Source organism: Radiomyces spectabilis (assembly GCF_025331425.1).
Source record: "Radiomyces spectabilis strain NRRL 2753 chromosome Unknown BYT42scaffold_2, whole genome shotgun sequence".
Lineage (NCBI taxonomy): Eukaryota > Fungi > Mucoromycota > Mucoromycetes > Mucorales > Radiomycetaceae > Radiomyces > Radiomyces spectabilis.
The window spans coordinates 2,674,956-2,702,875 of NW_026251927.1; the positions used below are offsets into that span (position 1 = coordinate 2,674,956).

At 43.6% G+C, this 27,920-nt stretch overlaps 9 protein-coding genes across 9 annotated transcripts; 6 read left to right on the forward strand and 3 right to left on the reverse strand.

Moving 5' to 3' along the window:
* Nucleotides 1-36: 36 nt before the first annotated feature.
* On the reverse strand, nucleotides 37-579 carry BYT42DRAFT_592116 (uncharacterized protein; the record flags this gene model as incomplete). Its single annotated transcript, XM_051570595.1, has 3 exons — nucleotides 37-146; nucleotides 207-365; nucleotides 432-579. The coding sequence occupies 3 exons, from the start codon at nucleotides 577-579 to the stop codon at nucleotides 37-39; spliced, it is 417 nt and encodes a 138-aa protein (XP_051427716.1).
* Nucleotides 421-1,618, forward strand: BYT42DRAFT_208234 (uncharacterized protein). The gene is made up of 4 exons (XM_051562547.1): nucleotides 421-637; nucleotides 821-912; nucleotides 1,020-1,095; nucleotides 1,204-1,618. Exons 1-4 carry the CDS (start codon nucleotides 554-556, stop codon nucleotides 1,411-1,413), a joined length of 462 nt encoding a protein of 153 aa, XP_051427717.1. The 5' UTR covers nucleotides 421-553; the 3' UTR covers nucleotides 1,414-1,618.
* Nucleotides 1,619-1,780: 162 nt separating this feature from the next.
* On the forward strand, nucleotides 1,781-4,013 carry BYT42DRAFT_558044 (heat shock protein 70 family). Its single transcript, XM_051566961.1, has 5 exons — nucleotides 1,781-1,894; nucleotides 1,966-2,046; nucleotides 2,115-2,197; nucleotides 2,256-3,027; nucleotides 3,105-4,013. The coding sequence occupies exons 1-5, from the start codon at nucleotides 1,823-1,825 to the stop codon at nucleotides 3,738-3,740; spliced, it is 1,644 nt and encodes a 547-aa protein (XP_051427718.1). The 5' UTR covers nucleotides 1,781-1,822; the 3' UTR covers nucleotides 3,741-4,013.
* A 261-nt stretch (nucleotides 4,014-4,274) lies between these two features.
* On the reverse strand, nucleotides 4,275-7,712 carry BYT42DRAFT_208257 (uncharacterized protein). The gene is made up of 7 exons (XM_051562548.1): nucleotides 7,557-7,712; nucleotides 7,411-7,476; nucleotides 6,992-7,337; nucleotides 6,721-6,932; nucleotides 6,492-6,647; nucleotides 6,053-6,429; nucleotides 4,275-5,970 (listed from the first exon to the last, which is right to left on the reverse strand). Exons 3-7 carry the CDS (start codon nucleotides 7,249-7,251, stop codon nucleotides 4,390-4,392), a joined length of 2,586 nt encoding a protein of 861 aa, XP_051427719.1. The 5' UTR covers nucleotides 7,252-7,337; nucleotides 7,411-7,476; nucleotides 7,557-7,712; the 3' UTR covers nucleotides 4,275-4,389.
* A 1,091-nt stretch (nucleotides 7,713-8,803) lies between these two features.
* BYT42DRAFT_558047 (Sas10/Utp3/C1D family-domain-containing protein) lies at nucleotides 8,804-10,559 on the forward strand. Its single transcript, XM_051566962.1, has 6 exons — nucleotides 8,804-8,876; nucleotides 8,935-9,019; nucleotides 9,084-9,385; nucleotides 9,451-9,522; nucleotides 9,594-9,949; nucleotides 10,019-10,559. Exons 1-6 carry the CDS (start codon nucleotides 8,828-8,830, stop codon nucleotides 10,253-10,255), a joined length of 1,101 nt encoding a protein of 366 aa, XP_051427720.1. The 5' UTR covers nucleotides 8,804-8,827; the 3' UTR covers nucleotides 10,256-10,559.
* Nucleotides 10,560-15,161: 4,602 nt separating this feature from the next.
* Nucleotides 15,162-16,292, forward strand: BYT42DRAFT_208305 (uncharacterized protein). The gene has a single exon (XM_051562549.1). It carries the CDS (start codon nucleotides 15,392-15,394, stop codon nucleotides 16,034-16,036), a length of 645 nt encoding a protein of 214 aa, XP_051427721.1. The 5' UTR covers nucleotides 15,162-15,391; the 3' UTR covers nucleotides 16,037-16,292.
* A 106-nt stretch (nucleotides 16,293-16,398) lies between these two features.
* BYT42DRAFT_610971 (organic solute transporter Ostalpha-domain-containing protein) lies at nucleotides 16,399-18,715 on the forward strand (the record flags this gene model as incomplete). The annotated part of the gene is made up of 6 exons (XM_051571440.1): nucleotides 16,399-16,563; nucleotides 16,639-16,673; nucleotides 16,770-17,234; nucleotides 17,300-17,400; nucleotides 17,475-17,553; nucleotides 17,614-18,715. 6 exons carry the CDS (start codon nucleotides 16,399-16,401, stop codon nucleotides 18,713-18,715), a joined length of 1,947 nt encoding a protein of 648 aa, XP_051427722.1.
* A 1,431-nt stretch (nucleotides 18,716-20,146) lies between these two features.
* On the forward strand, nucleotides 20,147-22,225 carry BYT42DRAFT_558065 (GDSL/SGNH-like acyl-esterase family found in Pmr5 and Cas1p-domain-containing protein). Its single transcript, XM_051566963.1, has 6 exons — nucleotides 20,147-20,581; nucleotides 20,681-21,049; nucleotides 21,137-21,179; nucleotides 21,249-21,515; nucleotides 21,583-21,700; nucleotides 21,787-22,225. Exons 1-6 carry the CDS (start codon nucleotides 20,190-20,192, stop codon nucleotides 21,852-21,854), a joined length of 1,257 nt encoding a protein of 418 aa, XP_051427723.1. The 5' UTR covers nucleotides 20,147-20,189; the 3' UTR covers nucleotides 21,855-22,225.
* A 792-nt stretch (nucleotides 22,226-23,017) lies between these two features.
* Nucleotides 23,018-25,024, reverse strand: BYT42DRAFT_208400 (glyoxal oxidase N-terminus-domain-containing protein). Its single transcript, XM_051562550.1, has 3 exons — nucleotides 24,704-25,024; nucleotides 24,185-24,644; nucleotides 23,018-24,121 (listed from the first exon to the last, which is right to left on the reverse strand). Exons 1-3 carry the CDS (start codon nucleotides 24,897-24,899, stop codon nucleotides 23,140-23,142), a joined length of 1,638 nt encoding a protein of 545 aa, XP_051427724.1. The 5' UTR covers nucleotides 24,900-25,024; the 3' UTR covers nucleotides 23,018-23,139.
* Between the last annotated feature and the right edge of the window lie 2,896 nt (nucleotides 25,025-27,920).

Consider the following 27,920-nt stretch of genomic DNA (forward strand, 5'->3'; position numbering starts at 1 on the left):
ATAGCATGTACACATATTATAAAGACATAGAGATCATTATTGCAGTTTGAAATCAAGATGGATACAAGTGACTGTGCGACCATCTTGATCGTTGATGCGGATATCTCCCTTGAGGGGCAACTTTGGAATTTCACGAGGGATAAAGGCTGAAACAAACAATGAATGAGTCAACAAACCAAAATATCCACTCACTGTGCTATCCTTACCTGTGGCTTCTAATTCTACATCTCCTGCGGATAAAGTACAAGGACGGTGACCCATGACATCGCTCTGCAGAACCGTGCAAAGGTCTAACTCCTTTTTGATTTTGATCATATTCATGATGCTCAAGTCAATTTGCACATGACCTCCGGTAACATCAGATGCTTAAGAAGGTTCAAACAAATTTAGTGTCATTCTAGCCATCAAGCTGCCTCATTATAGTTGCTCACCTAACATGCCATTAATTTTGACATTGATATCGTCGTTTGTTCGAGGTGCCTCCGGATGTATATAGACACCGCCCTCATAACCACGAAGCAAATGGGTTGCCGGATTGTCGCATAGCGACCATATGTCACCGTGCGTTCCTGGGGCCATTATGGGTCGCTGTTGTAACGGTTGTCCAGTGGCGGTGGCAAGGAGCACTGAAGCAAAGGTAATGATGATTGATATAAACTTCATGGAAAAAAGACGAAAGTGTAGGGAGAAGAATGGTTAGTTCGATTCAAACAATTGGCTCTTAAGTCTTAGAGAGGGTAAAAAATAGGACAGATGATCAATTACAAAAAATTCCGCCCATTTTTCCTCATAAAATGGTTCACGCATATACTTTACATAGTACCGACATCGTCTGTACATAATGTTCTCTCCATACAGGATTCTTAAATATAAGCATATAGCCGTATCTCGTCTCTATTTCCTTGTCAACAGGTAAACTGCAAAAAGGTTCATTGGTTCCTGTTGTCTCACACAAATGAGATCATTCGCCGACCTTATTCGACTTCCGCTGACTTTCTGATTTCCCACAATTGCAGAAGATCCACAGAGGCTTTTCTGCCAGAAATAAATCAGAATTCACTGACATCCCTGTTATTCATTGAAATAATAGCAAAGGTAACTTTTTGTTTGCACACCTAAAAAAAGTCTAGCGCGTGGTTCTTTTTAATTGTCTTGCTATACATCACTTGGATGCAAGACTTGATGTAAGTAACCAACAGATAGTTTGTTTCTTCAGCAGTAACCAAGGACAGCGCGTACATCGACTGGACAGAAAAGGAGCCGCCTTCTCATTCAACCAGAATTGAGAATACTTCAATCATCCAGCTCATATGCTGCATTGATATTGAGCTACACTATCCGATGTATCAACCAGGGGACACGACAATGTGTATCGCGCAAAAGTTACTGCAAACAACTTTCATTGGTGCATGATACGACTTTTGACTCCTTTCATTTTCATTGGTTAAAATTTTAAGAGACGGTCACAAATAACAACCAACGATGGTAGATTGTTTTTGGTGGAGATGTTGCTTTCTTACAACCTATCAACGTCGAGAGACACAACGCCAAAGGCCAATATATTTACTACTAGTCTTTTGCGAGAATAGAGTTTTATGTATCTGTACTGAGCATATCTTTGTTGAAGTTTTGCGGTCTTGATTATCGTTATGGTTATATTCTGCAGACAAAGTTTTGCAAGTGGCTTTTCATTTTCGGTTTTTTTTTAACGGCTCAAAATTTTTTATCGTTTGGAAGTCCGCCATTGGACATTGGGACCTGCAAAGCACGGAGCAAATTTTTTGCTTCTTCACCTCCATCGAGTTCTCTTTTGTTCGTCCTAATGAGTGAATCTAACGCCGTCATTGGTATTAACTTTGGTACCTGCTACACTTCCATTGGTTACGTGACAAAGGTAACAAATACTCAAAACTTTATATCCCGTCCGAATCTGGCTTACTGATGATTGTGTTTGACGCATTACAGGAAGGTCGTGCTGACTGTCTTGCCAACGAGGAAGGTGATCGTCAAATCGCTTCTGTTCTCGCCTTCCACGGTGAAGAAGAGGTATGTTATATGCTGACGTAGTTCAAGTCATTATAGCCGGGTTTGTGCTCATGCGCCGTAATCTGTAGGTCGTCGGTTCTCAAGCCAAGTCTGACATTGCCCGTCATCCTCAAACCACCGTTGCCAACTTCCGTGCAGCTCTCGGCAAGACGTAAGTAAAATGTGATACTGGTCTCTCAAGCTTTGTAAGCTTATCAACCTTTCTTTAGTTATGCTGAATCCGAGAACCTTGCTGGATCCGCCGCTCCTATTGTCGAGAAGGAGGGAATGCCCGCTTACCAGATCTCGCTTCCTGAGGACAAGAAGATTGTCTTGAGCGCTCAAGAAATCTCGGCCAAATTTTTGAGACACATTCGCGAATCAGCCGAAGCTTTCCTTGGTACCTCCATTGGTGGTGCTGTGATGGCTGTGCCTTCCTATTTCACCGAGAAGCAGCGTGAAGAATTGGTTAGTGCTGCTGAAGCCGCTGGTATCAAGGTGATCCAGCTTATCCAGGAATCGGCTGCTGCTGTTCTTGCTTACGGCATTGGTCAAAAGACCATCAAGAACCCTGAAGATAAGACCGTGGTCGTGTGTGATTTGGGTGGTCACTCTTTCGATGTTACTGTATTGACTGTTCGTTCCGGCATCTACTCGATCTTGGCCACGGCTCACGATACCAAGCTTGGTGGTTCTTCCTTTGACGATCTCTTGATCAACCACTTCACTGCCGAATTCAAGAAGAAGTCCAAGGTCGATATTACCGAAAACAAGAAGGCCAGTGCCAAGTTGAGAAACGCCGTTGAAGTCACCAAGAAGATGTTGTCCAGCGCTAGCTCGGCTCCCTGTTTCGTTGAATCTTTGGCTGAGGGTCTCGACTTCCACAGCACCATTAACCGTATGCGTTTCGAAATCATGTCCAACAAAGTCTTTGGTAAGCTCCAGGAAACCATCCGCGAAGTGTTGGCCAAGGCTGATTTGGATCCCTCCGAGGTCGATGAGGTTAGTTGATTGAAAAAAAAAAAGATATTGGTTCGAAAAACTTGGGACTTGAGCTAACATGGATGTGATGATCATAGGTTGTCCTTGCTGGTGGTTCCGCTCGTATTCCTAAGTTTGCTGTGAAGTTGAGAGAAACCTTCACCTCTGAACACACCAACGTCCGTTCTGAACTCGAGAGCGATGAAATTGTGGCTCGTGGTTGTGCTATCCAAGGTTCCTTGGTGGCTGGTTTCGACAAGGAAGATATTGATGCTTCCATCCATCCCGTTGTTACCTTGGCTCCTCACACTTCCAAGGATATTGGCTTGGTGAATGCCAATGGTGAATTTGTCACTCTCATTCCCCGTGGCACTGCTTTGCCCGCTCGCCGTACCTTCGAGTTCAGCAATGCTGCTGATAACCAGACCCACGCTTACCTTAACTTGCACGAAGGTGATCACGTCATTGAAAAGACCGAGATTAAGCCTGAACCTATTGAGGTCGAAGAAGGTGAAGAACCCATCGAGGAGGAACCCGAGATCGTCACCAAGGTTATCGTTAAGCCCGCTGCTCAGTTGGTCGAAGCTGCCCTCCCTCTTGATAAGAGCCAAAAGGCCAAGGCAAGCAAGATCGAAGTTCAAATCACCATCGATGCCAGCAAGAAGTTGAGCTTAGTCATGCGCGAAAAGAACGGTTCCAACGTCGTTAAGGCTGAAGTGGCAGGAAAGCAATAAGCACTGCAAGGTCACACCCAATCCAACGCGTCATCCACTTTTTCTTTTTGTAAAGGATCCAAAAACCCTCGCCTTGCTTTCGAATTTCCCCGCATTTTCCTTTTTCATGTAAAAATAGAAATCATTTTTTATTTGCTTTAAATGAATAACCGGCTTCCTCTGATGGTCGTCCTATTGATCATTTGTCTTTAAAAAATTCGCACATCACACAAACTAGTCTTTTTTTTCTTGTCATGAGCATCGTCTTCACAATTCCTCATTTATATACAATGGTGTTATGGACACCCCGAATCAAAAGGCATGTATTCGGTGGACGAAAAATGCATAATCAGCATCAACGTGCAATTCATCCAGCTTATATGCGAAAAGATGGAGCTTTTTACCCGTGCCTCTTGGCTCTGCTGTGCGTGATCCATTGATTCTCCGCAATCATGCAAAAAATGGATCCGTCGCTGTTGACCCAGAAAAGCAAGATGAGCTATTGAAATTTCTTAATGCAGAAACACTCGATATCTTATACGATAAAAATATGAGAAAAAAAAGAGACAAAAGGAATAGAGAACAAGGAATATGAGAACGCAATGAGGTAGGTAATAAATAAGATGAAAAAGGAGACAAGTGAAAAAGAAGGAAACTGACATTATTTTCTTTAGTATGCTCTAGTGGTGAATCCTTTTTGACTCATGGCTTCTTTCATCATGCCCAGCTGAATTTCACTGTCTTCCAAGTGGCGATTTACCTCGTTGAGCGATTCTTCTCTTTCGTTCAGCAAGGTACGAAGACGAGCAATGTCATCCAGGCTTTCGGCCAGTTGCCGTTTCAACATGGCCGCTTCGTTGCGTGATTTGAGATTGGCCGCTTCCAACTGGGACACTTTGATATGGTTCTTGGACAGTTCTTCCGATGAGGAACTCACCGATAATGCCTGGGTCAATTGATTGCTGAGTTCGGCAATCTTGGCCGCACCATCACGCACTTGAGCCTCCGCTCGCGTTGCACGAGCTAATAAATTCGACAGTTCCTCCAATGCTCGTTGATGGGCTTCTTGTGCTTCTTCGGCACGTTCATGGGCTTCTTTAGCCCGCTCTTCGGCGGATATCCGTGCTGCGTGATCATGCTGAGCGCGTTTCTGCAACTGCTGCAAGAGACGACCGTTGCTTTCGTTTTCCACAAGAGCCGCCGCAAGCTTCTTTTCGAGACTCTCTGCACGTTCCGTTTCCGCCGCGACGAGTTCTTCCGGATGCCGATTCTTCACGGCCAGATATTTACATTTGAAGTAAGCTGCTTCTTGAAGGGCAGCGGTGCGCATACGATCGGCTTGGTTCACTTTTTCCGACATTGGTTGGCCTTGTTGATGGATACTTGTACGAACCCGACGCAATTCCGCCTTGACAGCGATCAACTGTTCCAATAAGCGCACCTTGTCCGGCTCCATATCGTTCGTATCTAAAAGCATGGCATTGTCTGCTTCGGGTGAATCTTCGACAGATTCTCCTCTTTCGAGTCTCTGCTTTCGCGCTAATGATACTTCAGTGCGCCACCATTGTTCCTTCTTTCTCATCTCGCTAATAATCAGATCCCGCGTCTTAATTTCGCGCAATAGAGCCGCACGTTCTTCCTGTGCGCTGTCGACCGACCCCTTGATGTGAGTGGACGACGGGTATGGCTGCTGATGGAGGTTAGCAGCATGTATGGATGCCACGGCATAAGCGGAATTATGCGTGGGGGACAGACTGCGTTCCAGCGCATGTTCGTTCGAATCCTGAAAAGGTGGTTGCGGTTGATGGGGTAGGGCGTGGTGCGTGGGTGGCATATCATACAGCGGGGCTGAATTTTCACTGGTCTCGGTGGGCTCTCCATTGAGTGATTCGTTGCTATAACTCATGGTGTGACGGTACGAACTGGCAAGGTTCACGCCTTCGCGTGATGGTCTAGGAGGCGGGCCAACGGTGTTTCGCGACTGCGATGGTTTGGGTGAAGTCATTTCCTGTCGCATAGCCGCATAATCGGCATATGAATTTTCTTCCGGTCGCTGAGGAGCACGCGTCTGTGGATACAGATCGGCACCGGCACCTGGCGATGTAGGAGACGCGGTCGACACGGAAGCGGGTTGTCGGCGGTGATCCACATTAACATCAATATCGGCCATGGGTAAAGGCGATGTGGTGCGTGGTCGTCGAAGCGCTGCAGGAGGCACCATGGATCCCAAGCGAGGTGGTCTTGCTGGCGGCTGATGTAATAACAATAAGAAATGAACAACATCTTTTAGCTTGGCTTTGAATTTTTTTTCGAACCATTGACCAATCACTTACAGTGGACGGATTCACGTGAGGATCTGGATGACTGAGCTTCACACGAGCGTTGGAGGAATTGGTGGTGCTAGGTAGGGGCGTAGAAAGGGAGGCTTGAGGATCGATGGGGCTGACGAGATCCGCGTCTTTGGCATCCTGTTTGACGGGGGATGGCTGGCGTTGATGCTGTAATTGCGGAGATCGTTTCGGAGTCGGCTGAGACGATTGTGAAGGCGACATGCCACGGATCTGTTGCACTTGTTGAATTTGTTGCATGTAGTGCGGAGAATGAGCCTGATTATCAGCATCCACGTAGCAATGAGGGGGGGAAAACGAGGGTGAACTGTTGAGTGGGGGATTCTGTTGCGTAGGCGCTTCGGCCGGATACTTGATTTTGGCTAATAGAATACCGATGAGAAACCGTGCCTGAGCGTGCAAGTGAAATCGGATCTTTAGTTACCGCTGTCAAGGACATACACCATGGAAGCGTCTTCCATTTTCCCATTTCCGGCATCACCGCCAAGTACCACCATTTTTTCCTTGATACCAGTGATGGTCAGTCCATGGCGTGCCGAGGGTGCAGGTCCCATATTTTGGAACATGTACCAGCGTTGATCTGTTGGAAATCGTTTAATATGGATTTGATCTCCATGGTAAATTCTTGGAGAGAAAGCTGATGGTTGACCTACTTCGAATTTTGAAGGCACACAAATCGCCTAAATCTTGTGCGTCCGGTCCTCTGCCGCCGATGACGTACATCACGTCATCCACGAGTGAGGCAGCACATCGTTCACGAGGCATGGGGATATAACCCGCCGCGGCGACTTGGGACCATGTTCTCGCTTGAAGGTCGTACGACCAAATATCATTATACAAGTGGTTTCCATCTGTTCCTCCGAAACTAAAAATGGTTGATGAACATTAGGTTCGTACCACCCACGACGAAAATGGCGGGCTTACATGTAAAATTTATTGTCATAGATGACGGATGCGTGTCCCGATCTTCCTGTTGGACCTTCATTGCCGGAGGAAAGACATTCCCAGCGGGCATTCGCAGGATCTACAAAAGTACGAAAAGGACCAAAAGAAAGAAGTTCAATAGATGAATATTTCACAGTCGTGATCTTCGTGGTACGAGCAACTGACTTACATGTGCTGGTATTAAAAGCATATAAATCATTGAAGTAGTGGTTGCCGCGTTGACCACCAAAGATATACATAATTCCGTTATAGGAGACCGCCGTGTGACCGGAACGTTCAGAGGGTGAGGGCCCTTCGATCTGGATTCGGCTCCATATGCGCGTATCTATAACGAGGACAAGATCAGTGATACGTTTGCTTGGTATCCCAGCTGTTAAAGCGTCAGAGTGAAGACTTACTAAGATTAAGGAGATAGAGCTGATCGTCCCATTTGTCGTCTGGCACGATAGGTTCGCCACCAAACACTATAATTGACCTTAATTTAGACTCCACATGCTTTGTCTTTTTAAAAATAAAAAATAAAAAAAACAGATGCGATCCTTACATAAAACGTGGTTGCCTACAGAAACAATGGTGGCATAACTTCTTTGCGCCGGCGTTTCACCGGATGTACTTAGACTGCTTGCAGAAAGACTATCTAATCAATCACAAGCATACACACGTTACATTCATCACTCCATGAATCAAGCAAATAAAAAAGCAATGTCATATTTCTCTTTTTTCTTTTTTTTTTTTTTTGGCTGCGAATCACGTACTGGTATCGATTAGAAAGATGTCTTTTTTAGTGGATCCTCTATAGACGCCGCCGTATAATATCAAGCTGTCGGATGGCAACGCTGTGGTGGCATGACCGAATCTCGGCAGGGCGCTGTTGCTACCGCCCAGTTTACGTTGCGACCAGGGATAAATCGTCCTGTCAGTGTTCTTTGTTAATTTAGAGAACAAAGACATCGCAATAAAGGGAATAAAAAATAGTAATGGCGAAAACGAGTGATGTAAAGGTCAGATGATGGAGATGATGGAATAGGTAACGAGTAGATGAAAGTGAGGATTCGTTGATCGACAACGAAACGAGAGGAAAAGAAAGAGAATAGGGACTAAGGAAAGGGGAAGTTTGAAAGAAGAGAAGGGACAAGTGAGGAACGAAGGACTGAGTTGTAACTTGGCTGGAAATGAAGAGCTTAATTAATGTCGAGCGGGAGAAGAAAAATCAAATAAAAAATGGTGTAGTTGGTGAACATCCAACGATTCAGCAAGCGAAAGTCAGATACCCTTTTGTGCGTGATAAACCAACAACAAAAAAGAAAAGGCTCCCCCTTCTTGCCAAAATAATACGAATGCGTGTAAAGTCCTCATTATCTATTCGTGAATTATGCACCCACCTGCCATCCTCCACAGGCGTGTTTTACACTGAAATTACACAATTTCTTTCTCCTCCAGAGAAGAACATCCTCATTTGGAAATACCCTTCAAACGACAGCACTTGCCTTTTATGGATAAAACCTATTACCGGTCTGGTTCCTGTGGATCTCTTTGTCATCACCTGTAACCGAGTTGTTCCTTTTTGGCTAAGCAGAAATTAGGCTGCAATCATCCGCGGAATACTATAGATGGCTCATTCATCTGCTTTTAATTGTACGCAGTGCAATAACCATATCCGCTTCGTTGGCCGGTGGACCAATGAGGCATTTTTTTTTTCTTCCTTGCTGACTGTAATAAAGCAGTCACGCTCAAATGGCAGGATCAAATTTTTGCTTTTTTCGAGTTCGAGCAAAGACATAGCAGTTCGACATTTTTCGTAATCCCATTTCAACCATGTCCACAGCCGCCGGATCTACCGCTGACAATGTCACCCAAGCTTCTGGTACGATCACTGATACGACCCAATATTCGCATGCCAAATATTCATTGTTTTGTCGTAGAAAAAAGCGAATTCAAAAAGCTGATCCAGGAGCTGAAAGCCAAAGTGATTGAACTCAAAGGACAACTCAAGCCATTGAAGCAAAAGTATGTAGTGCCGACTCATGTGTGATGATGTTTAAGTTTGACTAACGAAATTTTGTGTATAAAGATTAGAGGATGGCGAGTTACAGACTTCGAAGGGTGTATCATTTTTGGAAGTCAAGTACCACTTGATGATCCAATACGTATTGCAATTAGCGTTCTATGTGAATCTGAAGCTGTCCGGCAAACAATTAGCACAACACCCCGTGGTGGATTCACTAGTGGAATTGCGAGTGATCCTCGACAAAATGAAGCCGATCGAAGCCAAACTGAAATACCAAGTTGACAAGCTTGTTCGTGCTGCTGTCATGGGTACACAACAGGCGGCCGATAAGCCAACAGATTCCGTTTCCAGCACAACCGCCATGGGTAAATGCTCACTTTTGCAATTACCGTCATGATCTCTGTTATTTATCGTATTCTTTCTTTTACAGCCAACGATCCACTTGCTTTCAAACCTAATCTCGAGAATCTGATGAACAAGGATGACGAAGAAGAAGGTGGAGGTAAGGAGGAGGAGCCGTGTTTTTGTTTGCGATGCTTGAGACTCAATGGTTTCATGTGTACAACCTTACAGAAATGGAAGAGGATAATACTGGCGTCTACCGACCACCTAAGTTAGCACCCGTCACCTACGACGAAGCACGGGATTCAAAGAAGAACAAACAAGAGAGAGATCAACAACGTTTAAGAGAAAAGGCATCACGATCGCGATTGATGAAGGATGTCATGGCCGAGATGAACGAAACGCCTGAAGAGATTGATGCATTAGGCGGTGTGAATGAAGGTCTCGGTTACGGCGATCGGGTCGACAGTATGATTGCGGAGAAGGATCGTTATGAAGAAGACAATTACGTACGTCTTGCCGTCACTCGCAAGGAGAAACAGCGATTAAAGGCCAAGAACCGCATGCGCTTCGAAAGTGAATTTGATGTAAGTACAAAGAGAAATAGCAACCATCATGTTGGGGAATCGATTTCTGATGATCATGGATGAAAATAGAACTTGAACGATTTCAGTAATTTGGTGGATATCCAATCGATTGAAGAGCAAGAAAATGAACGATTCCGCAACGTACTCAATCGCAAACACCAACGTGGCCAACGTGATGAGGATGATGAGGTAAGCGTACAAATGTGCAATTTTTTTTTGAAATCGATTGGATGTACAGAGGTAAGCTCATCACGTATTTTAATAGGACGTCCCACGTTCAAAGCGAGCACGAGGAGGCAACGATGAACTGTTCCACGGACTGTTGACAGGCGAAGAGAAGGAAGGAGGCAACAAGTTCAGACGTGATAAGCGAAAGGCTATGAAGAAGAACAAGAAAAGCAGACGATAACATGTAGCACTGGCATTCAATCATACTTTCATCATTCATTTCTCTTTGAATACATCCTAGAAAAGAAAAAGAAAAAAAGAAAAACATTCATTCCCTTTTCACGCAACCAAAGTTTACTTCCTTATGTTGACAACAGATTGCAGAGACGCTTACTCCATTCCATTGTTTCCTTGAGCTTAATGAATCAATCTTCCATATCATGGCAGCGCTAGCACTAGCCATTGATGGACATGTTCATAAGAGCACAACACGGTTCTTGGTTATTTTTGGTTGATACTACAGTCCTTTAAGCAAATGAATGCATTATTCACCAAACGGCTTTCTACAATACCACATGGCTGAGTTAGAAATTCGTGACCGATTTGCATTTCTTTGTCTGTGGGCTTATAAATGGCATTTCCACTTTTCTCTTTCTTTTCTTTATTTTTACGTATTATCTTATTGCTTCTCCAAAATGGTTTCTATCGAAAAAATTACTGTTCAAAATGTACAAGCCGTCTATCATATGAAAAAGGATGCGCAGCATGGTTCTCGTGGATCACAAGTATGATTTTCCCGTACCACACATTGATTCTGAAGGCTGAATACTAAAACTATAATTTGGAATAGATAAAAAATAACCAAGAAGCGACATAATTGGCAACAGTGCTGGGGCCATGTAAAGTTTTCGCGTTCGAGAGTAACGGCCGGTTCAGAGTCCCATCGGGCACGAATGTTGAGCCATTCAAAAAAAGAAACTGCGCAGCAGCTCTCGGCTTCTCCGCTTCTATCTACTTTTCTTCGAGATACCGAAAATTCTCACTGAACTACACTGCCGTAATCGCTGCAATCGAATTTTCAACGAAAAGCGATGGTTCAGATCTCATTTGACGGGTCAACCTGACCTCGAAACCGCTCATAACGCTAGGGGGTGAGGAAGACGGATTAACCTAAAGGACACTGTCATGCGCGTTAAAGACCATGGCATCGAAATCCGAATCGGATGCTCATATTGTCATGAGCACTGTGAAAGTCTGGCGTCCTTGGCTGAGCACATGAAAATCCATATCCAGTAGTAAGCAAGCAAACGAGAAGATATTGGGAATCAGTGTCTAATTTATGCCCTTTTCCATATTCATAGCCCGTTCTCGCCCACTGTCAAGAAGGAAGCTGATTCATCAACTAGTACCCAATTAATACCTGTGCTACTGTTGACTCCATTGAGTATTACCATCTCAGTAACAAGGTCAAGATCCTGAAGCAGCAACTCGTTACACTGCAAGAAACCCGCCCGTCGGCCGACGTTCCAGGACGACTCTCAAAGATGTGTGTCAAAATTCCAATTTTGAGGTCAGGCGAACTCCGATCCAAGCGCAAAAAACTTTTGAAGGTTGTGATTTTTCTGCGTCGTTTCGAGAAAATTCTCACATCAAACGGCGTCAAATCCATGCCGACTGGGGTGGTCGCTTGATTGTACATTGCAAGAGGAAAGTGCTTCCATTTGGTTCCCTGATAACCTTACGGATAAGAAGATGCCCTGGGATGATACCAAAACTGCGTGGCCGACGAGCGAAAGTACGCATTGCAAGCAGCCAGCAAAAAAGTCAAGCACCCGCTCTTATGTACCTGCAGGTCCATGCTACTGGTGTGTCTGTACCAGTCACTATTTACATTACTGTCGTGAACGTACTCCCGCCACCCAAGGAACCGGTGTTGGCTCGCGAATCAAGGGCCATGCCAAATATGGAGGAAAATGGATGACTCCATCTTCAATACACGCCGGTACTAATGACAAACGAATATCGAAGCAGTCGCGTCCTCTGCTACAGTCCAGTCGTAGTACCGACAAGAAGAATGACAGTGAGCGGTGACAAGAAAAGCATATATGCTCAGCTTTGATGAAGGCCAACAGCGTGCTTTCGACGTTCGTTTACCACGGGAACATGATGATCGGGCGCGACGTGGACATTTCCCGAACGATTCTTCGGCTTTACTGCTCGAGAAAAACAGAAGACAGGAAGATTTGATGAAGTTCTTTCAAAACAACATCCTCAGCAAGATAATAGAATAACGACACCAATCGTGGGATATGAAGGAAAAATTCCCAAATACTGGGATGAATGAACTGATGGAGATCGCTTGGGTAATGAATGTAATAAAACACAACCAGTATCAGTCACTAATTTGTTGCTTCTCACTGTCATCAGAGTTTATGCAGCGGTTCAATAGATCGTGTGGACGCCTGCTATTCTGTGCTGTCAGTGGCGGAGAACTCTACGGACAGGTTGGATCGCAAAATCATATCTTCCATATGTCAAACGTACGTTTCATTGAGGTGCATTTCGGTATTCAATTGAAAGGAAGCTAATCATGTCGTTGCGCATTGTGTTGTTTAAAGATTCCAGATGCTTCCCGTTGGAAACCGTAATGTACCCGCTCAATGAATCTGAGTTTATAACAAAATACCGGTTACCGGTATTTCAACCCCTTTTCAATGATGACAAACGGTCTACAACTTTGCGATGGTAAGTAACTACATGGTAATCATATTTCTTTATTAACAAGCCGTACACCCGCTGTGCAATGGATGCCACCTGCTACTGGATGCCGCACTCTTACATTGAGCGACATTCGTCAGACAAAAGCCTAACGCAATACGGCATAACCTGGGCGAGACTCTTGATGGAACTTTGGTATATTAATGTCAATACTCTGGCATACCGTACAGTCATGATTTTCCAAACAAGTGTGCAGAAGCACTTGTTGATCCCCTCAGTCCAGTCCCGTCCCGCCCAAGGTTATGATAGATCTAGAATGATGTGTGGGAATGTTGGGTATTTAAAAAAATGAGTTAGTAAGCTCTTTGATTGATTCAAATTGTCGTCAAGATATTTTATCTTTGTTATTTGAGTTTGCAATAGCCATTGATCGCTTGACATGACTTGGATTATATGACATTGAAAAAATTTGAATTAGTATACGTTCATTACATAATAGCAAAGGAAAAGAAATTGGACTTGCCTTTGAACCAAATGGTGTACCGGAAAAAAAAGATGAACACCAACCTCTCGATCATCATAAAATGAAGAGAACGAAAAGGACATTTATAGTATAACTGACAAAAAAAACAACAAATTGAATGATGCTACAGAAGAACGCCAGTCATATCATCAACCCCTTTTCTTCAAAAAGAGCTCTACTCACATTTTTATTCGGAAGACGACGATACTCTGTTTAACCACAACTGGCGCAAACGGAACCTTGCTGCTGATTGTTTCGCCTATTACCGTGGAAGTGGGTAGCGAGGCATGGCTGAAAGATGAAAAAAAGGTTTAACAGGTCCTGATAACTTAGTGTAGATCATGTGTTTTATACCAAGTTATCAGGACCTGTTAATTCTTTTTGCACCTTCTTGTTTTTTTATCTTTCAGCCATACCTCTCTACCCACTTCCACGGTAATAGGCGAAACAATCAGCAGCAAGGTTCCGTTTGCGCCAGTTGTGGTTAAACAGAGTATCGTCGTCTTCCGAATAAAAATGTGAGTAGAGCTCTTTTTGAAGAAAAGGGGTTGATGATACGACTGGCGTTCTTCTGTAGCATCATTCAATTTGTTGATTTTTTTGTCAGTTATACTATAAATGTCCTTTTCGTTCTCTTCATTTTATGATGATCAAGAGGTTGGTGTTCATCTTTTTTTTCCGGTACACCATTTGGTTCAAAGGCAAGTCCAATTTCTTTTCCTTTGCTATTATGTAATGAACGTATACTAATTCAAATTTTTTCAATGTCATATAATCCAAGTCATGTCAAGCGATCAATGGCTATTGCAAACTCAAATAACAAAGATAAAATATCTTGACGACAATTTGAATCAATCAAAGAGCTTACTAACTCATTTTTTTAAATACCCAACATTCCCACACATCATTCTAGATCTATCATAACCTTGGGCGGGACGGGACTGGACTGAGGGGATCAACAAGTGCTTCTGCACACTTGTTTGGAAAATCATGACTGTACGGTATGCCAGAGTATTGACATTAATATACCAAAGTTCCATCAAGAGTCTCGCCCAGGTTATGCCGTATTGCGTTAGGCTTTTGTCTGACGAATGTCGCTCAATATAAGGGGGCGACGTCCAGTAGCAGGTGGCATCCATTGCACAGCGGGTGTACGGCTTGTTATAACATGATAGAACTGTCACGCAGACAATAAATACAATGAAATTGGTGGCATCAACCAATCGGCCGGATTGCATTTTTTCCCTTTTACAAGGCAATTATCCAGTAGCCAATTTAGGCTTTGGAGAAGTCAAATCACCCTTGGAAACTGACAACCATATTGTACCAATAAGCCACGAAACTTCACCAACGTGGTCTCCGAAGAAGGATCCCGCGCCGCTTTATGGGGTAGTTGATTGAAGACATCGACGATTATTTGGTCGTGCAGTCTTTCCGTTGTTGCCGAGCAATTATAAAGCGAAAGCTGCCCTTGCTCGTTCGATATGCTATCAAGCCCGCCGAGTACCACATGTGCCCGAAAAGGTGCATGATGTTTACGAGCGCACCGAACGATCTGGATGAAGCATGCATTTGCGGAACACCACGCTACAATCTCTGAACCAGCTCAGCAAAACGAAGCATCTGTCGTTTGCTCTGATCTTAGATGATCCTGAAGCATGAAAATACTTGCAGCGGTGACTCCGAGAAGTCTCGACAAGGAACCGACGTATCTGACGGGGAAGCTTACAATTGAAGCAGCGTGGACGTACATACGGCAGTACAATCCATCTGGAATGTACACTGATGGCTTCAAGCCTTTCAGGGGCTGGGTCTGTTCTGCCAGACGTAGTCAGTTAAGAGAAGTTGGAGGCCTGTTTGGCAATTCGCTGTACGGGTTAGTATCACAAAGGCCAAACTTTTGAGGATAAAAATTCATGTTTTTCTTTTTTTTTTTTCGTTCCAAGGCTTCAAGGTGTGTTTTACTTGCTTGTATTACAAGATGACGGGCTGTACCTGATGACCAAATATACCACATCGCATTCCCCACCTGCATGGAAGACTCGCCAGCATTCATCATGATTTTCGAAGCCAAGTGCAAGGTTGTAAACCAAATTGCGAATCGACAGCGAGAAACAGCAAGTATGCAAGAAATGGAATCGATCTTGGAAAAGACTTTCTTTAGCCGCGATCTTCCAACAACTGGCGCGCCACCGCTTACTTGTGAACTGCGATCCCTGATTTTGATTGCACCACCTCTAGACAACCGTCTTTTCATCACGCTTTTGTTGTTGCGATGTTCGACCTCGGTTCTTGTCTTTTTCTCGCACACCTCCCGGCCTTGCTTGACATCACGGCAATGGAACCTATTTTTATCACTCGATTTATCTTTTTCATATGATTCGCAACCATTTGTACCGCATTTTTGTATTGCAAGTCTTCCTGTCGTACTATTTCAGCAGAACACTGTTCTACATCGTCGTTACCATAAATCATGTCTGGCGCTCTTTGTCGTGCGGAACCTGAATTTGCCGTGGCCCGTGTGGTTGTCAGTCTGGTCTAATCCACCGAAAATTGATAATCGCCGTCTCCCATCTCTCCTTCCCGATATGTTCTTATCCATTGCCTTTCTTCGTAATTGTTGCTGGTATTCTGCATGGCATATGGACATAACAAAGGCAGTTTTATTTATGATGTAGTTTCACTTCACTCATGAAAACCAAATGTAGTTCTACTCACCACTGAATTGCCCTTAAAGCAGCTCTGTTTTTCTGGCACTTTTTTGTTTTATTTCACGAAGTAGATTCAAACCCTGTTTTTTCGATCGGATGGGTCGAGCCGGTCTCCAAGACGCTCATCCAAATAAAAATGTAATGCATGTGGTCATTTAAGCCCAAAGCGGGAACCGACCCGAACAAAATGAACGAACACCAAATTTTTCCAGGGTCGTCTTTCTTTTTTCCCCTCTTTGTACTTTTTGTCTTGAGCGTTTTTTCCCTCCTTTTTTCTTTTTTTCTTTGGTCTACTTGCATTGGTTATTTTTCCCCCTCCCATTGTAACCATGTCATTGCCTGCGCAACACTCTGTAGACAATGGCTACGGTGAAGGAGGGGCAGGCTCTGAGTTCAGCTCCACCGCCATTCATCTCGCTCTCCTTTTCACCATTGTCGGCACCTGTATATCTTTGTTGTCCGTGTGGCTTCATTGGAAGAATTACCGTAAACCGGTAAATATTCGAGTCACTCTCTTGCAAGCTTCATTCGCCATTCAGAAGAAAGACTGATGACTTTCATTTGTGTAGAATCAACAACGTCAGGTCACCCGAATCTTGTGGATGTAAGTGGCTCATCACGACCATTCTCGGTCTTTTTTTTTATATCTCCTTTTTTTTGTGGGTGTAACCAATAACTGTTTTCTGGGTTGGGGTGATAGGGTACCGATTTACGGGATCAGTACGTTTGTTTCGCTGGTGTCGTTGGATGTGGCTTTCTATGTCGACACATTTCGAGATATCTACGAAGCGTTTGTCATCTATGCGTTTTTTAATTTATTGCTGAATAAGCTTGGCGGAGAGCGAGCGCTGATTATCATGCTTCACTCCCGTCCGCCCACCGAGAACTTTTTTCCGGGCACACTGTGGTCGCGGGAGATCTATGTGGGTGATCCATACACGTTCTTGTTCGTTAAACGAGGCATCTTGCAATTTGTCTATGTGAAACCCATTTTGGCCGTACTCACTATGATCCTCAAGGCGGTCGGCAAGTACCACGATGGCGAGATCAGCTGGTCAAGCTCCTACCTCTACCTGACCTTTTTTTACAATCTCAGCGTCTGTCTAAGCTTATGGTGTCTCATGGTGTTTTTCTACGCCACCAAAAAAGATCTAGTAGGGTTCAGGTAAGCGTCTTTGTGGCCATGATGGACAAGGACACTTTAGCTGACATTGTTGCTCTACATGGCAGACCCTTTCCCAAATTTCTTTGCGTCAAAGCCATCATCTTTTTTTCCTTTTGGCAGAGTGTCATCATCGCGCTCCTGGCCTCCGCAGGCATCATTCCTGATGGTAAGCATGTCATAAACGCCCGGTATTTCATCCTGATGCCTATTTACTAAAGAGACGATGATAAATTTTTTAAGATGGTTCCGAGCACATCTCTGTCGCCATCCAAGATTTCTTGATTTGCCTCGAAATGGTACCGGCTGCCATTGCTCACTCGTAAGTAAATATATATCTGTTTTGGATCAGAGAAAGGGCCACTGAACGATGCGGGGATAGCTTTGCCTTTTCATATGAGGATTACTATGATCCAAATGTACATTCGGCTCGCATGCCTGTGTATGGAGCGATTCGTGATTCGTTTGGCTTGAAGGATGTTTTCATGGATACACTGGATACGCTACGTGGATCCGGATTCAGTTACCGATCCTTTGAACCTTCAGAAGGCATGCCGCATATTGGAAGCAGCCGCACATCACGTATCATGGCAGGTTTACGATACTCAACAAGTACAGCCAAGAAGCATTGGCTGGAGCCGGCGCCCACTTCGAAATTTCTTACGGGTGGCAAAGGAATCAATGAGGAAATTGTCATCGAGGCCTCGGAACCTTTGGAATTTGAAGATCCCGATCCTTCAGACGAAGTGGAAGAGTACTATGCCAGCAGTAAAACAATGATCTTTGGCGATTACAATTATCCTGTCATTGATCCTCGAGCGCCTCTGTGGCGACAAGTGCGTACTCCCCTAGGTTACGGCGGTGTCACGTTTCATCGTTCTAGTTCACCATCTTACCAACGGTTACCATCGATGGAAAATGGCGGCGGCAGAAATAAGAGCAAGAACTACAAAGCATGGCCCGCCAATTCCATTGGACAAAGGGAAGGGTGCATCGATGTCATTGTAGAAAGAGGGCGAGGGAATTTCGTCGTGGTAGCGAACACAGATGAAGAGGAATCAGACACCGACCTTCCTTCTGTCAGCACCATCGCGAAAAAACCGAAACCACCCATGACCAAACCGTCACCCAACAGCAACTCGGCAACTGCGGAAAGATCGCCACTGCCTCCCAACGCTATGCGAGAACAAGCATTTAGAAATCATCCGCACTTACCCGTTTCATCCCCTCAAAATCAACCCCGCCCGTCTCATTCCACGCCTCAAAAGCGTATACCCGCCTCACCACCGAGCCACCCTTCGTCTACATCACTTGACACGACCTTATTTGCCCCTCAATCATTACCGCAATCTCAGCTCACCTCATTCCCAAGCCCATTTGAAGATACAGACTCTTGGCAATCTTCTTCCCATCATGCAAGCACTCCTACCCTTAGTGTAGATGAAGATCAGGATATTTATCTCACAGGAAATGTCTGGAAATAGTACATGATCTACTCTTATCCGTATCAATTTCATGTGTGTCTATTCTGCGTCTCTGGATATTGATATGTCGATGAAGATCAAAGAAGAAGGATGATGAGTCCTGAACCGATTGATTTATTAAGCAACATTTGATCTAACAAGCTGTGCAATCGTTTCTGGATGTCGCCTGTCATTGGAGATCATCTTCTTGCATTGAGCGACTTTCATTGAACAAAGTGTAACACATAAAGAGTCAATACAACCCCCCTACAGTAAATCCTGTACGAAAAAATGGAGAAGAAGGCTGCAAAGAGAATATGTAAATAAAATACAGACTATAAAAATACAATGATCGGAAGGACCTATCAAACACGATAAAAGAAAACATCCAAATGAAACGAAAAAATGCGCCCAAGAGTTTCCGGTGGAAGAAATAAAGTCATAACCCCGACAATGCCCTTTGACGACGACTAGGTTGGCTAGATCTGTTGAGCGAGCGAAAGTATGAATATTCAGACGATGGATGGAAAGCAAAAATCAGAGCTGTAGTACGGATCGGATGGCTTGCCAGATACGAAGACTGCGGAAAAAACCGAAGGCTAAAGAAGGATGGACAAAACGACTGGTGACCTTTTACCGGCACGAAACCGGTATTACACCACTCGTATTTTTGCCTTACCAGGAAGCATGATCACAAACCGAGTCAACTATTACGAGATAAGCATAGTCTGGGTAGTGGATTCGGATGGGAACCCAATGCAACAGTACCAGATAGGAGCTGGTGATGGAGCAATTATGTTCTGGCAAATAGCAAAAAGGAGACTATATGAATGGAGACCGTTGATACATTGATGCAACAGACCATGTTGCTTGCAATATGAAGTTGTATTCCTTGCCTTCTTTATTTTCTCTCCTTTTGAAAGAAATCTACTGTCATCATCTCGATCGTTATCATCAACTTGTTTAAGAAAATCTTCCCTATTGAAATTTTCATGTCCATCCAGTTTGTTTCAAACATTCAATCACATTCAAGTTGTACCTGAAACTGAACATTTAAAGCAGAGATTGAACAAAAAACCAGAAAAAAACAGAAAGGTTTCCTTTTTACAGATTACAAAAGGATTTTTTGACCCTGTGTTATTAATGGAGGTCAGTTTCTGGTTGTAAACTGTCTAGTTATTTTTCGGCCCTATTTTATTAACAGAGGTTCACTTTTGTGGAAGTTGGGTCCGTTGCTGTATGTGAATTCATTGGCGTTTATGCACTAAATCACTATTACTTGCCCAATGGCGGACATCGAGCAAAGACTTCATTTTCTGAGTTTCTGAGTTGCGGTGGAACCAAGAAAGGAGGGAAATCAAGGTCGCACAGACTCCATTTCAGGGATCGACGTTGGACTTGCGGCAATATTCCTGGTTTTCCATTCACACTAAATCAAGTAATAAGTTGCTCCTTCCACCATAATCTGATCTTTCGCTCGTTTTCTTTTTAACCGATGGCAGCAACAAAATCGTCCACTTCTACACTTCATCCACGATTTATCGCTGTACTTCTTTTATCTCTATGTTTGTTATTTTGGCTTTTCTTATGGCTGTGGCAAGATGATGCTAGGATGCTTTTACCATCCAGGCTATCACTGTCCAGTGCTGATACGAGCAACGAGCCTTCTATTAATCCACCAGTTGCTGCTTCTTCCAACTCAAATACCAGCACCTTGTGCAATCCCGAAACCTTCAACATCGGGAAGTGGGTCCATCATCCTCTTCACCTTAAGCAAAATACCATCAAATCATTCGAACAAGCAACAGGATACCATTGTCGGCAACGCTTCGCCCATAAATGTTACGCTCGAAGTGATAACAGAGAATTCACAAGAAGCATACACATGTAAGTCAGGTTTTTTCATAGACTCCTTCAAAACCTTACTCGTGCAATGGTTATTTCAGCTGATGTGGTTCCTGACGTTTTATTCCTATTTTATTTCAGCATGGATTATCAGTGGCAACCATCAGAATGTGAGACCCTTCCTATGGAGCCCTCTGCGTTTGTCGACCATTTGCAGAAACATGCGTTATTATTCGTTGGCGATTCGATCACACAACTGCAGTATGAAAGTCTGCACTGTTTGCTAGGACGATATGTTACGCCAGCAAAGGTCGATGATAACTTGAGTGGAGGAGATTCGCATATCAAAATCGATAAATTGGTGTCAAATCGAGGACCTTCGACGCCCGCGGACAAACCAGCCGTTGCGTTCTTGCGATCGGACTATCTTATCCGCCTTGACGATTTCAAAATGATTGGTCCTTTTGAGGATGAAGGAGATCAAATGGGTCGCGGACATAATTTTCCATGGTAATTAAAATTGAGCAATCGATCCGTAACGAAAGCAGCGGGAAAACCATGGAAAAGTACAAGGGTTAATCGTTGTTGGATGAATAGGGTACATGCGCTAAACATGTTTGACTATATTGTTATCAATACGGTAAATGAACCGAAGGAATAACCAGTTTTTGCTGCAAATGAGATCAGGGCTAAACTGGGATACTGTTAGGGACCACATTGGCATCCAAACCTGAAATGGGGCCCTCATCGTTCCGATGAAGAAATGCTGGAGTCATTCGAGAAAGCAATGGCGGTTGTCTTTGATTATCTAAAAGTGCATGTGCAGCCTCATCAACGTATATGGGTGCGGAGCACACCATACGGACATGCCAAATGTTCGCAGTACACGTCTCCTCAAAAGACCGCTGTGGCACCCACAGGCCAACCCGGAGAATATGAATGGCACATTTTCAAAGCCTTTGACCGCGTGTGGAAGGTTGGCACTCATTTTTCTATACAAATCTAAATGTCCATTCTTTTTTTAATACGATTGCATCCTTCAGGAATGGATTACGAAGGAGCAAGATGAGCGATTCCAGTTTTTGAATGTCAGTTTGTCCAACACTCGTGGTGACACTCATTCTCGCCCCGATAAAGATTGTCTCCACACTTGTATCCCAGGTAATTCAGATCCTGTTTTTTTTTTGGCGGCGATATCCTTGTACGACTGGCATTGACTGATAAATGGACACCTCTTGTTTGCACAGGTCCTGTGGATGAATGGAACAGACTACTTTATCATGAAATTGCCAAATCACAGCTCCCATCATCCTGATAACTATCATCACAACATATAATCCTTGTTGTTACATCTTGTATAATATTTCATTCTCATTTTCAAAAACGAATCCATTCACTTTATCTGACACGACGAGCTGCAAAGTTGGGATTTCGACAATCATCGCGATTCAAGTTTCCAGAAAAAAAAGTTAACGACTAGAGTCAGTTTTCATTACGTTAGGTCAAGCACTCATCTATCATCAGCATATTTGCTCTCAAATAGGAAAACCAGATGGCGTCGCCATTGATATTTGGTGAATGTTAGCTTGTTGCCACCCCCCGTGGTAGTTAATGTTTTTCGGAATAGGATATTCCTACAATTGCGTTGCTAAGCAATGTTGAGATAGCTTTTGTTCTGATAACCCGTGGTTCTATGAAACCCAATGACTAGCAACGGCTCAAAGTACCTTTCCGATTCTCCGGCAAGGTTGCTAACGCCTGATGTACCATTAAATCAAGTCAGTTATACGCATACCATGATTCTGCATACGAGAATTTCAACGTTTTACCGCTTGTCATGCGCAGAGTGACACGAAACAGAGATAAATACTGTAAAAAGTTTATTTGCCATGTTGCCAACCGCTGCCATATTTGTGCAACCGAAGCAAAAACAGAGAAAAAGCATTTTGTATGGATTGGCTTTCTCTCCCTTTCCTCCCTTTCCTTCCTTTCCTCCCTTTTCTCACTTTTCTCACTTTTCTGAGACTGTCGATTAATGTCTTTTCATAGACTCAAGCAGTAAATAGGGCAGATCGATTTACGAAACATAAGCAATACTGGCGCTATTCACACTGTGTCTTGTTACCATTCGCACAATGTAATAAACGCCGCTCCTTTGGGGGAAGGTGGTTCGGGTTTTTGAGACCGATAAATGTTCTCAGAAAAAGGCACACCGACTTGGAAAGTGTTACACACTACAACCAGTAATGGCAAATTGGGTTTACTGTACCGAACATTAGATAAATACGATACTCTATCAACGGGGTGTATAGGATTACCAACATATTTAACCGAGCAACCTATGTCTAACGTCTAGAGAAACTCTTCTCTGTCACAGAACTGCCCTCCAAAACTATTATTACGACGGCAATTTGCAGCAACGACAAGACATAGCTATTTTTCCGATACAGACATTATAAAGTCGAAGATACAAAATTTTATGAAAGAGGATATGTTTTGATACAGATAAAATGGAAGAACGAATCGGACTGAAGAAAAATTGGAAAGACAAAGAGATGATAAAATGTAAAAAAGAAAATCGGATGAGAAATGCAGCCATTCTAAATAGCTAAATCGGAGGTATCGTGCTCTACGAAAATTTCGACACCCTTCGAGGGGATGCCATTGCTCAAGACGATGAGGAAGCCTGAGCCAGGCGGGAAAATATTGGCATTGGGAGGGGCGGTAATCTTTATCGACTGAAGATCGCTGGCCAACTCGCTGCGCAAGATCACGTAGCGCTGCGACATGTGCATGGAATGGGTACTGAAACCAGGTCGTAACAGGGCGACTTTGATATCGGTGTTGCCGTGCTCCAAATTGCCAAGATTCAAAAGCACGTTAAAGGATTGATCGTAGGTCACAATGCGAGGAACATGTGAAATCAAAGGACGCTCAGCACCCTGGAAGAGGTAGGGTGGCGAGAAGTATTCCACACGGAACTCGGTGGGATATTTGGCATTGATATCCGGGGGATCCACATTATTGGAACCGGCAATCCAGACGCGACCATCCGGTAAAGTCAAGGCGACGGAATGATACATGCGAGCGATGGTCGTATTGGCGAGACCATCGATCCAGCGATGGCTCTTCTCGGCATATGGGTCGTACATGATGGGATCAAAAGTGGGATCGTGGTTGCGACCATTGTAACCGGCCCAACCGCGTTGACATCCATTCACCCAAAGGATTTTGCCATCAGCAAGAATCACACCATCAGGCATCAACCGAGGGTAGACAAAGGTGTCCATTTCCCAGGAAGGAGTTTCGTCATCCAAATTGATGCGACCACAGGTAGCATCGGCTTTGGCATTATTCTTCATCTTTTCGGAACCACCGCAGATAAGGATTTCCACCTGATAGTTTTTGGCGGGATCCAATGGGAGCATGACTGCGCCACCCGTCAAAGGATACGATCGAGGCACACCGGGGATATCCGGTAATCTCTTTACGACACGGTTGTTTTTGTAATCAAAAATCATGGATTGTTTGTTGGCAAAAATAAACAGGTTGCCATCCGGTAATAGGAAGACAAAAGGATACCTAGGAAACCATGGATGAGGAACAAAATCATAGATGTTACATCCAACGAGCAAGACAAATTACAGGTTGTACGGCATTGTTTCATTGAGGAAAGGCATGTGCACTTCTCCTTCAGGTCGAGGAGGCCAGAATTCGTAGGAAGGTACATTGACTTCGTCACGGTTCACGGCTGTTCCCTTGGTGGAACCGCCAATAATGAAGATGTCGCCTTCCGGTAGTTGTTCAACGGTCGGGTACCATCGATTGACTCGCATTTGACCCGTTTTGAATTCATTCCACTCGCAGGTATTATCAAGGCACGGGTTAAAGTGACGAATCGACTGCCATCCAGGTTCGGCTTTCCAGGTACGACCCCGTTTCTCTCCGCCTCCTGTGCTGATAAACGTGCCGTTAGCAAGGAAACCACCGGCTGAACAAAAGGTGTTGGTTTCCAGCGGCAATGGACGGTACTTGTCGGTTCGCAGATCGTACTGTACAGAGAATGCACTCTGTCCAGAATCGAATTGAGCTTCGTTCCATTCAGCTAAAAGTTCGATGGGGTTAGTGCATGTTGCACCGTGAGCCACTACTGCATAACGGTACCTTTGTCGATAACAAGTACTGTGTCTTCACTGTAAAAAAGATGGATGGTAAGTGAAATAGGATAGCAGAAAGGGGAAAGAATGATTTTATTTACTTTAAGAGAACGGCATGCATAGCAGCGACACCGGTTCGGCCATGCTGTTCCATTTTGCCGGTGGTCGCATAAGGTGACATGTGCTGCTGTGATTGGGCCCATGAGAAGGGAATTTGAGCCTGAGTGAACACAGGCAGACAAGCGAGGGCGGTAGATATTGATATGAAGGTGGGAAGCTTCATTATGCTTTGGACGTGAAAGAGCGTTGAGAAGAGTCTGTTTCCTACTCTTATTTATTATTAACGGAGTAGAAAAGTGGTGGTCTGATTCTTTTTGGTGCGAATGGAAGCTATGCTTTAATTAGTAGCTTTCCTGTGTAACCACATCGATGACTGTTGGTGACCCAAAAAACATTATTGTCTGATCACTTTTTTGGATTTTTTTTTTTTGTTGTTGTTTCTTTTCAGCATCATGAATCTTTCCCAACCGAATCCGTATAAAATGCTGTATGACTTATGATGTTTTTGTCCATGTCTATAGGAAGAAGCATTATTATTCTGCAGTAGCCTCCGCGTAGAGCAACAATAGAATCCCCAATTTCCACGGTTCCACTTATTTTTGAAACCATGAGACAGAAAAAAAGGATGTGAGCAAATCATTCCAAAAATAGAACTCAGCACCTGGCAAGAGTCATGGGCTTAGCGAACGCGACGCTAACGAAAAAGGTCCCTAACAGGACCGCGCATACTTTTTATACTCTCCATCATTGGGATATTCAATGATACGTAAATTTTCCAGTCTGTGGCAAATAGTTGTCAATGCTGTCAATTTTTTTAACAAACTAGCGGCCTTGGCCACAGCATAATGGAAAATTCTTTTATAATAGAAGTTTTGATTACATTTATGATAGAAGATCCACTCATGAACGAAAACTCAGTTACTGACGTGCCTGTATCAAAGAAAATCCATTTGGTAGGTTGGGTGATATTCATTGCTAGCGAAAAGCATCTAGACCGGGCGCTGTCTGTTTCCATTTTCGTTTCTTCACTGAGCAGACGTTCTGGCAAAAGAGCCAGAACCTGCTCCCCGGATGTCACAGAACGGATTAGGGTGGCTTAGAGATATCCACCCCAAGAACTCAAAGACAGTTTGTCAATGAGGCGATTCGCCGTTTTCTGACGATCTGTGAGAACATCGAAACTGCAGTTACGATTCTCGTGTTCGACATAGTATTTCCTCAAATCACTGAAAAAAGAGTCTGCAAAAGCAAGTGACTTGGAGTAAAAATCAGTAAAACACAGACTTGTGGCGATATGTGTAATCCAGTAGTTCTGCAGAATTCGTCTCACTAAGAACTGATTACAATATTTTACAGCATATTGAAATTTTGTCATTGTATGATAAAAGTAGGTTACTGTATAAGACAGTACGTGAAGTGGGGACTCGGCTTATTCTCAAATGAGATCAAGTTGTCCATTACTCCAACAGCAAAGGATATCAATAAACCAGAAGTACAATACAAGGTTACGCACATCTTTATTTTAGTGAGTTGCATGCTCTTCTACTAGAGCTGTAACTATGCAAAACGTAACTGCCGAAAGAGAAGTTGGAAGCTAGTTTAGCCGTTCACTGTACAAGTTAGTATCAGAAGCACCACATTTTTTAGGATAGAAATTCATCTTCTGTTTTTCTTTTCGTTTTTAGGGTTCAACGTTGTATTTTATTTGCTTGAAGCACACAATGAACTTTAAAAGGTGCAGCAAAAGTCGACTGAGTCCTTGCAGAACAAACTGAGTCGCAAAAGGTCCTTGTTAGAATTAGCATATGATGAAAATGAATAGAACCGTTCCTATCTCATAGCTATTATTTGCTACTTATCCAATAACGCGAGGAAGCTTCATCTACTTTTAATTAGACGAAGGTCTTTAATTAGATTTCCTCAATAGTTTTTTCACTGTTCTATCATTCAACACCTTCACCGAGTTTTATGGCGCATGTGAATTTTATTTACCCGCAGTTTTTTTCCAGCACATAATGCACCGCGTAACGCGTGCACTGTAAAAATCAATGGAACTTACTACTTGATGTGATTTCTTACCACCTTGTGAACGAAAACCGGGTGTGGTTACACACGCACACACACACACGCATAAACAAAGAAAACAAGACAAGTCGTCATTTTCTTGGGCGACGACTACAAAGCGGCTCAATGTCATCAAGCAACCTTTTCACTGAGCCGACAATGGACAGAAAACTTCCAGCTAGTTCTTAAAAGAAACACCTCAACTTTTACTTTCTGAAGGTGCCAACTTAACGAAATAAGTGTGGAGGAAAACACTCCATGGATTGACTGACAGATTTGATTTCTTTGTTCAGAATGATACAAGTGTTTAAGGGGATCGCGATTTTAAAACTCCTTTCCTTCCCATTGTCTCAACTCTGGAAGGTATCACCAAAAGATAGCTGACTTTCAGTGTAGACATGTTAACATGTTTCGTTTATGAAATGGAAGGTTTTATATTCCCGGATACAACCATGCCGCTTGTTTTCATCTGCACCTTCGTTGCCATAGTAAGAGCCGATGCATGCAATCACATATGAATCATTCTGAATGGTGCAAACACATTTGTATATCTATCAGGCTGAACGTATCCTTTCTGACGCCGATAAACGAATCATGGCACAGCTTTACGGTGCTGATTCGGCTAACTTCCATTAGGTTAGAAGTGAATGAACATTTTATCCCTTTGATATTTGGTGAACCAGATTATTTTTATGGAATCGGATTTTATTTGAGTAGCGCGACTAAATTTTGGTTGAAGTAGGGATTCCTGATCCATGCCGGATTCGGCAACGTAAATCTTCGAACTAGCATCTTTTGAGCTATGATTAAATTTCTTCCTTCTGCCAGCTGAAGAATCTAGAAAATGGTCAAATTAGGAAGTCATGGGTTGCCTCGTGAACAATTGTCGTTTTTATCACTGGGAAACTTCTTCGGAAGGGTTAGCATTTAGCAATCATTTATTGTAATTTTTGCGGTTAATTGTTCGAAAAGTTTGTCCCGTCTTTTCTAAGCAACGAAGTTGTCAAACACCCAAATATGACCATCAGCAACCATCATCATTTCTTAATCGGCAACTTTTTCCTGGTGGTAAATGCTGGAAAAATAAATGGGCCAGCAAA